Here is a 12,760-nt window from a genome sequence, read left to right as displayed (position 1 = left end):
GAAGCTTACAAAAATAAAATATAATTCCAACTCTTGAACCACAAAACACTAATTGATGCTACATAATGGAGGTTTTTAAAAGTGCAAAGAAATACTGGCTTCTGGCAACTTTTTTCCCTGTACTAAAAGCATTTCAATTAGAATTATGAGCGCCTGCCACCCAGTTCATCGTCCTTCTCTGCAGTTCCTCTTTTTAATGCACAGTTTAAGTGGCTCTCATTAAAGCTACTAATAAAGGAGCACATTTTAAGTGATTAGCACCAATAACGTGGCAACACATTAACGGTTCCTCCATGGGTTCCACAACTCTCCCAGTGAGCCCATTTATAGCTCAGCTATTCATTTTCCGTATTAATCGCAAGCTTATTCTATGTTCTGAACATCCTCGGAGCAGTGATGCATTGGGAAGTGTGGAGTTAATGCTGTGTTCTATTTTTCCCAGACAGTGCCACACCACCATCTTCTAAATATCAAATGCTGTAGGGGAATTTATAAAGATCAAAATATAGAAGTCTCTGTGGTAAACAGTCTTTAATGTTAATTCATCCTTACAACTGTGTGCAACACAAGTGCACAATACATCCATCTCCCTTCTCCCAACTCACAGTCCTATTTGTAGTACCAACATTCTTGGAGAGAGGAGGATCCATTCTCATTCAGTATAGTTTAAATTCTCCATCTGCTACTTGAGGTGTAAAGGCAAGTGACTATAGACATGTATATGCTAAATCTATGGAATCAAGTTAGCCATTTGTTGCTGTTGTCACAAGCAGAGTTTGGAGGGTAGGATAAGACAAGCTCCTAAAAATATTGCACTAATTCTTAAAGAAATAACTGTGTTCTAAATTGTCCTAAAATCAAAATGGGATTCTCAGGTTTAGCCATTTAGGGGATCAGCTATAATCTCTGAAATTAGAGGGTACATTTTCATTTTTTTTTAAACATCCCATGTAACATCTGTAACATTAACTGATTTAATACAGGCAATCCTGATGTTGCTAGCTAATTCACTACAATGGAAAAGGGTGATATGGATGTGAGATATATAAAAGATGATACAGATTAATGTGGGGCGAGTTAGTCAGCAATTACCGGGTATGAAAATGTAGAAAGCCAAATTGCTTCACACAAAGACAGAATTGCACTCTTGTCTTATATGGCCACTGTGGGAGCAGAAGACTGGGTTTTGATCTGATCTGATCCAGCATGGCTTTTCTAATGGTCCTAGCCTACAATCAGATATGGAGCTAGAGCTACAAATTGTCTTACTTGGAAGGGATGCTGCTACTGACAAGGTGTTGACTGAGAAGAACTCTTCATCACATCAAGAAGCAGATTATTTTTTCAAATACGTACTCATTAGCTTCCAGATGGAACAACTAAAAGCAAAACTACGCATCCTACCAAATGATTACGATACAGTATTAGCTTCCAAAAACAAAGGGAGATGGACAGCAAGGAAATAACATCCCATGAATTCAATTTAATACAGACTTCCAAATTCTATTGTGAAACACAACATACGCCTATATCTTCTTATGGGCAATCAGGATTTATGGAGGTTTTATGCTTGCTGAAATGGTAGTTTCTGTAAAGCTTGACATATGACCAAGAGAAAATGGTGTGAATAAAAAATTGGTTTGCAGCTCTCATTTTCCAGTCACTGGTTTTCAATATGTTATTTCTATTTTATACAATGTCACCAGAGAGAATGGCTTCTTAAGAGACAGGTGATGATGCTTTCCTTCATCTGGACACCTTATGTATTTTTTCTATTTATTTGACATTGAAGGTGCAGCCCAATAACTAACTGTCTGCCTGGCTTTTTTTCACCCTTTCCCCATAAAGAAAATGGTCAGTTAGGTATGTCAAGAGTAAGGCTTCATACTTGGACAGAATCCCATGGATACTAAAAATCAGAGGGAAAAATGCAGTTGTTCACAGAGCATATATTATTGCAGGGTTGTTGCTCCAAATGGCACATTATCATTTACTTTTATTTAATAAATATACCTCGGCTATATTCATCCTCCCATTTCAAATGCTTTGGATGGGAGGCCTCTTCCTTCCCCACCAGTTCAAATCCAGGCAACCTGAAACCTGGGTTCCCATCCTACTCACGCAGCAATCTTAGAAAGGGAGTAGGTCAAGAAGAGCATTTCCTACCATCTCCAGCCCCAGCCCTATCTTTTCTCCACAAAGCAAGAGTATTTTTAACACAACTCATCTATCACTTCAACCACTTCACCAAACTTGGTGCTGCCCAAGGCTTCTGTGGCAAAGTTCTGTGGCAGCAGCCCCTTCATCATTCTTGTTTGAGAAGATGGGAAGTATCATGGTAAGCCAACCCTCATAATCTCTTTCATTCTGGCATCTCTCTGAAACCCACTCTTTTAAGGAGAGTAAAGAAGAATAGTTTGTATCAAAGTATGTTAATCTAGTTTTAAACAGATTTCAGCTTGTGACAACTCAAATTGTTAATTGGATATCTTACTACTGCAACTAAGGTGATGATTCCCAAAAAGCAGCTTAGTTCTCAGTAGTGAGGCACTTTAGGGGGGACAAGGCTGTGTCAGCAGGTGGATGGAAGCACATTCAAAGAGCAAGCAAGATTCAGCATCAGTGACTAACTTCACTGGCCAAGGGAGCTGGAAACCTAGAAATATTTTCAATTGCAATTCTGCACTGACCAAGGTGTGTGAGTCTTATTTGACAATTCTAAAACATTCTAGATGGCATGGTTGACATCTCTCATGTTGAAGCTATTCCACTACAGAAGGCCTGCCAATCAAATATTCCACCTATTGCTAGGCAGCTGCCACCTCATTATATGACTTTTATGAGCTTTTAAGTACAATATCCTGTCAGGAATATTCTAGTAAAATATTCGTGTCCCAATCTGCTTCAAGGATGGGTAGAAGGCAGGTCAGCAATTAAGTGCTGGTTTTCAAGAGATCACCATTAATTAATTAATTAAATAAATAAATAAATTTAGAGGCCATTTGACTCCAGAACAACTCTGGGTGGCTTACACTAAAAAACAGAAAACAACAGAAAGAAAATCTTATGGTATCTGGATAAGAAAAGCTTCTGACTTCCAGAGGAAGAAATGGCAGACTGAAGATGGCGGCAGAATGAAAAGCCAGTGAGTAGACCAGCTCTTCAAAACCTCTCCAGACAAGGAGAGGACTTGAGATCATCCACAAGTGCTCCAGACAGCTGCTCCTTGAAAGGAGACTACAAGATAGCAATCTCCGGCAGGTTTAGAGCTCTGGGAGACGAGGAAATAGCCATCTTGCTCAAACTGCGGTCGGCGCCTTTGAAAAGACACTAAGTTCATATCCATCCTTTTCTAATCACTTTTGGAAATTGCTTGTTAGCTGCTTTTCTGCTATTAGAAACCTTTGGATCAGCATGTTTGACACCACTGGGTGAGTTTCCTTAAATCCTTAGCAAAAGAAGTTTTAACTACAAGTCTAAGAACTTAAAAAAAAAATTGAGGGGAATAAATAGCAAAAGGGTGATTCAAACTTTGATTTTAGAAAGTCACAAATGGACTAAGGGTCCAGATAAATTTGAAACAAGATTTTGGAATTAATTATAAAGAATCCTTCCTGTGGGAAAATGCTTTTGTTTTGAATTTTTTTTAAATACAAAATAAGATTTTAAAAATTGGACACTAGAAGGAACTAAAGAGGTAACCAAAGATTACAATTAAAGAAGAACACATAAACTCAACTTACAATTACAGAATGAAGCAAACTATTCTAACATTGGACATATTGAAGGATATTTTTGAAAAATGGACTCAGAAATTAATTTTAATAGTGTCAACAGAGACATCTGCCTCTATGGAGAGACTGTGCCTAAAAGATGTTATGAAAGAGGAACAAGTTTTACCTGACAAGATCGAGACTGAGTTGAAAGTGGATTTACAAATGGCAGGCTACAAGAATGACATGGAAAAAGATGCTACACTGGACATACAAAAGAAACTGGCTGATGTTTTAATAATTCAAAAAGATATTCAAACAATAAACCAAGAGAGTGACCTGGATAATTTTCCTATATTGGAATTATAAAAGAGGCTTGTTAAAACTTTGAAGAATCTCATGAGAAGGGACAAAGAAAAAATGAAGAGAAATCAAGTCCTAAAACATTATTTGAATGGACTTAAGATTAGGATTGTTAGAAATAAACGGTTGGAATATAAAGTTTATTTGATCAAGGTTAGAATAGATATGTTGTTATTTCTGGTAACACTTAATGGACTTTTGCTGACACCAGGACTGAAATGACAATGCTTTATGGATTTGTTTATACGTAACAGATGGGATATGGGAAGAAGAGATCATTTGTTCTATTTTAAGAGGTGGTGATAAGTTACTAAAATTGTTTATATTTCTTGTGATGAAGGTGGGAAGTCACTTTATATATTTCTTTTCTTTTTTTGTATTATATATTCTTACTTTACTTTACTTTCTTTTCTATTTCTATTTCTTCTTCTTTTTCTTCTGTTTCTGCACCTTCTACTATTTCTTCTTATTTTTATATTGATTTTAGTTTGTATTATTTTTACTGTTATAACTATAATCTTTGATAAAATTACTACCAAAAAAAAAAAAAGATAAGCAAAACTTCCTATAACCTAAAACACAACTGACAGTGGCTCCATAAGCAGCCTACTCCCAGGCCTAGGAAAACAGCCAAGTTTTTAAAGACATCTGGAAGATCACCAGGGTACTATCTGCCCTAGATGTCTCTTGCTCAGGGAGCTTATATGGGATCAAGATACACGCAACCCCAAAGAGCGCTACTCTGTTTTTGTTAGTGGAAGAGAACACAACTAGTCCTAATACTGTCTCAAAATTTAGCAAGGATGTAACCCTACATATACTGAGATGCAAGCCATATTCTACATGCCATCCCCACTGGAAGAACTGTCTGGAGTTTTCAGTGGTAACCCAAGGAACTTTAGTATCACTACATGGAGGGACAAGAAAAAAGGGAGTGGGGGAAAGAAACTATCAACTGTATATAGAAATTGGACTAGGTGTGTTCCTAAAATAGATAATGTGTTTTGTTTCTATTCGCAAACAAACCATGCTGTCCGAAAAATTCTGCTGGAATGGAATGTATTGGTTATGCCGGGTTTCAGCCAAAACAAAATCCAGAGGTATCCTGGAGTGATTTTAACAGGCCAAGTAGGACAAGGCTGCTGTGGATCAACTCCTTAGCAGCTCCAAGTAGGATCTATCCCACCATGATCTTTCCAACACCTTCCTTTCTCCACTCTTTTCAGCTGCAGCAGCTATCCATATTTTCTTGTACTTTGCACCTATATACGAACAAAAACATTCAAAACGTGTCTTGGGTCAGGCATGAACCACTTGAAACTTGTTGTTGCTTGCATTAAATGGTTCATGCATGGAACATTTCTTGACATCCCTAGATCAGACCACAATACTGTTAGCTGGAACACCATAATGAAGAGAGAACTTCATTAAGTATACCCCCACTATATCCACAATTACTGAACTAGTGAAAAAATACTCAGTAATCAACATGAATGTATTTGTATTTAATAAATGAAACAGAAATATTTTCTTATGGAGGCATTCTGCATTGTATCAGAAAGGAGAGAGAGGCCCATGCTTGCATCTTCCCATCACCATACATCACAGAGGTCACAACTCACTCTTCATCAGGGCAGGAGCCTTACTTAATTCCAGCCCAGTAAAATTCTTAAGACTATTCCAAGGCCTTTGAAGCTGGTCTAGAACTGTCAGCCAATCAGAAAGACATCAGCCAGAGTATGCATGTACGTATTTATTCATTTAATTATTTGATTTCTATAGCCACACATCTCAACGAGTGACTCTGGGAGGTGTACAATCATAAAAATATAATGATTAAAAACAAAAGAAGAGAATATGTGTAGCCCAGGGTGGAACTGTGGAGTCCTTGGGGTTCTCTGAGCTTGGTTGTTTTCTTGCAAATGTCTTGTTACCCAGCTAGGTAACATCTTCAGTGCTAGAATGGGATGGGGTTTGCTCTCTGTTTATATACAATGGCATGCCCTGCCAGTGTTAGTGGGGGTGGGGGTTTTGTTTTGTTTTATTTTTCCCTCTGGTAGTTTCTGGATTAGGGTATTGTTTACTGCTTGATTGTATATCTGGTGATTATTTATTTATTTATTAAATTTCTCCCCCGCCCATCTCCCCCCAATGTGGGAGTCTGGGTGACTCACACAAAACATTAAAACCATAAATATATATAAATACATAAAACATAAATTTAAAAACATTACTAAAAAACGAAAAGGAGAGTCCAAGAAGATGAAGAATCTGGGGCTGAAGACAGCAGGCCTCTATGGGGCTAGCCATAATCTTGGTGTTAATCTCTGCTTATCTGGGTGATGACTGCTGGTGAGGAGATGTTCTGGTCTTTACTTCCTTTTTATTGTCTCTTTTGAATAGTGTGTAAATGTTGTTTATCTCTATGTGCCTGTTGATGGCTGACTTGTCTGAATACCAAGCTTCCAAGAATTCCCTCGCATTTTTGGATTTAGCTTGGTCTAAGATGCTGAGAGTTTCCCAGTTGAAACTATGGTTAAGTCTGGCCATGGGTTGTGAGATTAAGGAGCTTTCATTGTGTCTTCTGACTGCTAGTTGGTGTTCATGGATGTGCTCTGCTGCCTGTTTGTCCTACATAGTGCTTGTTTCAGTCCTTACACTGTACGTTGTAGACGACTCCTGTTTTTTCTTCTTGGGCTACTGGGTCTTTTGGTTTACTTAAGATGTTTTGGAGGGCTTTAGTTGGTTCGTGTGCTACAATAATGCCATCTGGTTGTAATAGTCTGTTGGTTGTTTCTGAGACCTTTCTGATGTATGGCATTGTTATCCTTTTCACAGCCTGTGTTGGTTGTGTTGTAGTAGGTTGAATGCTCAGGCACTTTTTGATAAAGTTGCATGGATATCCATTTTGTTGGAAGACGTTGTACAGATGGTCTGTTTCCTTTTTCAGTTGTTCTGTGAGCTGCTTTCACAGCTCCTCTTGTGGGAGGTTGGGTTACTACTTTGGTAGAGGAGCACTTGGTTAGTGTGGGTTGTCTTCTGATAGACTTGGGTTTCTGATTTGCTGTTCTTTCCTCTGCTGATGAGGATATCCAGGAAGGGGAGCGTGTTGCTGTTTTCTTCCTCTCTGGGGAATTTTATTCCTTTGAAGATGTGGTTGATGGTTTCATGTGTCTTCTCTAGTTGTTCCTTTTTTATTATAACAAAGGGGTCATCTACGTACCAGATCCATACTTTTGGTTGTATGCGTGGAAGTGCTATAGTACTACACAACACACCCGACCTAACCAAATACACTAAGATCAAAATACTCAGAATCATGGACCTCATCAACCTCTGCCTCATTACCTATTTTCAGTTTGATGGACAAATATACGAACAAATCAGAGGTACACCCATGGGATCACTACTCCCAGGGCTCATAGCCGAGATTGTAATGTAACACCTAGAAACTTCCACGCATACAATCAAAACTATGGATCTGGTATGTAGATGACATTCCTTGGCAGACAGGACCTGTAACATGCCCAACCTGCTGGACCAAATTGGATGGGCAGAAATGACTGGGAGAAGACAGCCCCTTAGGTAACCCAGTCCCGAGCCATGAAGGGCTTTAAAGGTGACAACCAGCACCTTGAATTGCACCTGGAAACACACTGGCAGCCAATACAGCTCACGCAGCAGTGGCATTATATGTGTCGAATATCTGACACCATTTACAACCTGTGCAGCCACATTCTGCACCAGTTGAAGTTTCTGAATGCTCTTCAAGGGCAGCCCCATGTAGAGCACGTTGCAGTAATTCAGATGAGACATCACAAGAGCATGAGTGACTGTAAGCAAAGGCCCTCCTAGCCACGGCTGCCATCAGTTCTTTGAGCAGGAGCTGTGAGTCCAAGGGGACCCCCAGATTGTGCACCGAGTCCATCTGAAGCAGTGCCACCCCATCCAAGACCAAGGATGGGAAAAGCTTGCACCAGAAGGCCCAAATACCCAAACCACTCAGTCTTGCTTGGGTTGAGTCGAAGTCCATTGCACCCCATCCAGACTCCTACAGCCTCCAGACACTGGGACAGGATATCTATGGGATCCCTCAGGCAGCCCAGAGTGGAGATATAAAGTTGGGTATCATCAGCATATTGATGATACCTCACCCCAAGCTGTCAGATTACAACAACCCTGTAGGTGAGTCCCAGTATTGCTCCCTCCGAGGAGGGACTGGGTCACCTGAAATAGGGCTGCTGGGTGACTATCTGCAGACGCAATAAGACAGAGGAATAATCACATTCTGCCACCCTTACTGGCATGAGGTAGGCTCTAATAGCGGCTCTAGCTTGTCTTCGGTCCTGGTCTTCCACCAGCAGGACTCTAGGCATCTCTTAGCCCTCTTTAGTTCTCTCAACACTTTCATAAACCACAGAGTTATGGCAGCCATGGACATGGAGAGGCCACTTAGGTGTGATCCAGTCCAAAGCCGTGACTGCTCTGCCATTCCGTGCGGCCACCAAGGCTTTGGTCAGACTGTGTAGTAGAATTCCTGGAACAACCCAAAGCTCCCTCTGAAACCCAATTGGGTCTATTAGTCACCTGGAGCGGGCCGATCTAACAGGCCCTGCCTCCCTGTAGAGGCGGGTGGCACCAGAGAATTGGAGGTTCACCAGGGAGTGATCTGACCATGATAGGGGAGAAACCAGTACCTCCCCCAATTTCAGAACACCCTGCTGCTGCTCCGACAGAAAGACCAGATCAGGTGTATGACCACTATTATGCGTCAGGCTCTGGATGACTTGGGACAGACCCATGGCTGTCTGACGGTCATGAACTCCCGAGTTATCTCAGAACCCGTGCCCAGAGATGGCAAGTTGAAGTCCCCCAAGACCATAAACCTGGGGAATTTCACTGCCAACCCAGCCATGGAGTCAAGAAACTCAGACAGGGAGGTTGCTACAGAGGAGGGAGGCTGGTACAGCAGCAGCAGTCCCAATGGATCCCTCTTAATGTCCAACTTAATAAATAGGGTCTCGCACCTGGCAATCTGAGGAGCAGCGCTCCTGGATGCCTCCCAAGTATCTCAGATGACCACCACCACGCCTACCCTGGGGTCTTGGCTGGTGCTACACCTAGAACCCAGCTGAGCATATTTCAGAGAGAGGAACCCCCCCTCCTGCCCAGCCAGGTCTTGGTAATAAATGCCAGGTCAGCCTTTTCATGGACAATCAAGTCATGAATTAGAGTGGCCTTGTTGCAGACTGACGTGGCATTCAGTAGCAGCAGCCAACAGCCCAGGGCCTTGAAAGCCTGCCATCTGGGGCTGGGAGTGAGTTTGAGGGGCTGGAAACATGCCACAGGAACAATATACCTGTGGCCCATTCCCACATCCTCCACCTCACTCACATAAATTACAATCAATAAGGGGCTCTCTAATACCCAAGGTGCTTCTGCAAAGCACTCAGTGCCTCCAGCTAATCAGAGACCCACCTCAACTCATCCCCCATCTACCAACCATACCATGCCACCAGTCAGTCCCCTCTCACCAGACTGCTTAGGCACCCGATTGCACAATCCTGATGATTCCAGAAACCCCCTCCCCCGGCTCTCACCCATGGGAAGGTGGGCAAAATCACAAAACCATCACCTAAAACTTTCCAACTTGCCGACTAGTCCAGCTCCAAATTAATTCTTTCAATCAAGTCCTATTGGGTCATGATGACTACTGATTGAACAGTTCATTGGCAGCTGTTATCAATGCCTTCCCACTCCTGGCCCGCAGGAAGGCAAGATGACTACCCGACCGCATGGGGGAAGGAGCTGCAGCCGCAGGGCCCTGTCAGCCGCAACCAGCCTGATCCAGCCCTGCCTCTGCCACAGCAAATCCCTCACCTCCACGTGGTCACGATGGAAAAAAAGGTAGCCCTCCTCCATGCTCTGGCAGTACTGTACTCCTCACTCCACAGCACAGTCCCTTCCGCAGGCTGACAGGGGCTTCCTCCATCGTCAGTGCTGGCCTCCTTCCCACCGCCACATCACCGATTGTTGCAAAACGCCTGGAACACTTCCCATGTGAAGCCAATTACCCGCATACCCGGCAGTCCAACAATTCAGCCGCCACTACCAGCGACTCCAATCACCCAAGGCCGGCTCTCCAAACTGTGATCCAGGTAAGGGAATGGGCCTTGGGTGCCACACAGTCCTGTTCCAAGCCACCAAACAGCCCAGCAAGAAATATAAACTACACAGGCGAGGTAAAAAATCAATCCCGCTCAGTCTGGTCGGGAAATGACCCCAAGAGCCTCCACCACCATCCAGTCCAAACCTCTAAGCCTCTAACCATCCATGACACACTAGAATCCTCCAACCAATGACACCAGTTCTAAGCAAGCATACCAACTTGGCACCGTCTTTCCATGCCCTTCAAACTGGCCGAGGCAACCATAAGAAACCGTATCTAATACCAGTTCTGTTCAGGCACAAGCCAAAGTGACAGCCTTAATGTTTATTGCTGTAAATAGTCCTGGCCCTGATTATATAAACAAGAAGCTTCTGTTGAGGTTCATATTGTAAAAGTACAGTATAAGCCATTTTAAGTGAGTCTTCTACTATTTCTCCTTGGTGTTCACTTTCTCTTGATTATTCTTAAGAATACAGAAGTCAGGTGTAATATAACAGCTACTCACAATATCAACAGTTAAGGCAAGGGGGCACTAACACAAAGTGTCTAGAATCTAAGACGGACAGAGTGCTCTCTTTTTGACATAAGCATTTCACATATAAGTAAATTCTTCACAAGCAGAAATTCAGGGCTGCTCCCAGTGAACATACCCACTGTGCATAAAGCCATAGTTTAACTGTGGTTTGTTTACTGTTGGCATGGTTAACACATTGCTTTAAACTAAAAAGCTTAGGATAGAAACCCCAGTCCCAGCGTACAACTATGGATGCACTTCGTGCAGAAGCTGTCACAAAGAACATACTGCCAGATTGTGTAGCGTCAGAATTGGTATAACGTTATTGATTCATTTATCCAAAATTAGTCCTTGAGCAGCTGCATGGTCAGCCCCTTAATGTATGTAACAATCTTACCTTTTGCCAGTCTTTCCAGCCGCTTGCCATGTTCTGGAGGTATAGCATACCTGGCAAGGGAAACAAAAGCTCATCAGCAAAATTAAGTCTAGAACCTCTACTCCCAAATTGATTCATTAGGAATCTGTTTGTAGAAGCCTGTTCTTTGCCCTTCACAACCCACTAGCCAGGATTTTTCCTCATCAAAACACCTCCTCTCTTCTTCATATATTGTATCAAGCAGGCGGTCCTGCAGTTATCTAAACACAACAGGATCATGGAAGATGAACCTCTCTTTTGAAGCTTGAGTTTCCCAAACAAGGAACAGAATAAGGGAAGGGAGTATGAAAGTTGCTGAACTGCTAAAAGAGCATGGAAAACATTCTGTCACAGAAAGTATCAGCTCAGGAAAGCCCATTTCAGGGTGAAGAAAGTCCATGATGGATCATTTTGTGCACTCGTAGTCTACCCTCTATTTCTTCTTCTTGTGAGTCCCAGACGAAGGGAAGAACCACAGAAGTAGGCCCTGAAATGTGTTTATAATCTCTGGGCCCATCATCCTCAGAAAGCATGGCCTGCATAATGAGTGATGAGAATACAGTCCACTAACATTTGGAAAACTATGTATGGTAATCACTGCCATTGTAGACACTATCACAGTACTGATTCTTTCTCTCCAAATAGCTATCATCAGAATCTGCAGGCAATTATATATGCATCAGGATAATCTAGTACAAATCTGATGGACTAGACTAGAGATAATTTTAATCAGTTAATGGATAGGACTAGAGAAAATTTGCTGCCTCAGTCTCCTATCCAATCAGGGATACAAAATCAGCAAGAGGTATTGATGCCTCAAGACAACTGTCCATGTTCTTAACATCTAGAAAATGAAAAGAATCCAAATCAACAAGCCAAGTAACTGCACAAGTTACATTACTGTGAACTACTCCAACAATGGTTATAGCTCTCCTTTCTGGGAAAAGAGAAAGGTTAGCTCAGAAAAGGGACTACATCTACCAGAAGCCTTATGAAAAATGGCAAGAACTATTGGCAGTAAGGTCTACCTCATAAAAAGAATCACCTACATTGTGATCCTCAAATGAACTTACAACTTGAGAGTTGTACATAGAGCATAGTGGAAGGACTATATCCTCAGGTTGGAAAGGAACAAGATAATGTATCAGGAAGAACTGAAGGTTCATTGAGCAGAGGATGTCTTCCTCACATAAGTCTTCCTTGAGCAACATGAGCACTTAGGAGTCCCAACAAAAAGACATCATCCCTAGTGGCTACCATCAATAGCCAGCGTGGTGTGCCAATTAAGGTTCATGTTCACCCTCAGCTACAGAAGCTCCTTGGGTGACTTTGGTCCAGTCTCATCTGGCCAATCATCATCTCTTACCCCAACATATTTAATATGGTTGCTGTTGTAGAGAAAAACTGGAAAAGGGAACCCTACATATGCTGTTTTAAGTACCTGGAGAAAAGGCAGAATATCAGTCTAATAAATACATAACTGAATGGGCATGAGTTCTGCATATTCTTTCATAAACATACAGGTAGTACTCACTTAATGACTCTAATTGGGACTGGAATTTCCATCGCTAAGTGAAGCGGTCGTT

At 41.9% G+C, this 12,760-nt stretch overlaps 1 protein-coding gene across 2 annotated transcripts in view; it reads right to left on the bottom strand.

The window, feature by feature from the left end:
• KDM4B (lysine demethylase 4B) overlaps positions 1 to 12,760 on the bottom strand; it is a 180,842-nt gene that overhangs the window by 97,653 nt on the left and 70,429 nt on the right. For both annotated transcript variants that reach the window (XM_088149338.1, XM_088149339.1), the window contains exon 6: positions 11,157 to 11,206. In XM_088149338.1, the coding sequence (XP_088005464.1) occupies positions 11,157 to 11,206 (50 nt within the window). The remainder of the gene's footprint in view (positions 1 to 11,156; positions 11,207 to 12,760) is intronic.

This window comes from Python bivittatus, unplaced genomic scaffold, assembly GCF_059951505.1.
Source record: "Python bivittatus isolate LINGU-HERP-01145 unplaced genomic scaffold, Pbiv_v1 ctg000580_np1212, whole genome shotgun sequence".
Taxonomy (NCBI): Eukaryota; Metazoa; Chordata; class Lepidosauria; order Squamata; family Pythonidae; genus Python; species Python bivittatus.
The sequence above is the reverse complement of the archived record's forward strand: the minus strand, read 5'-3'. Positions and strand labels throughout refer to the sequence as shown.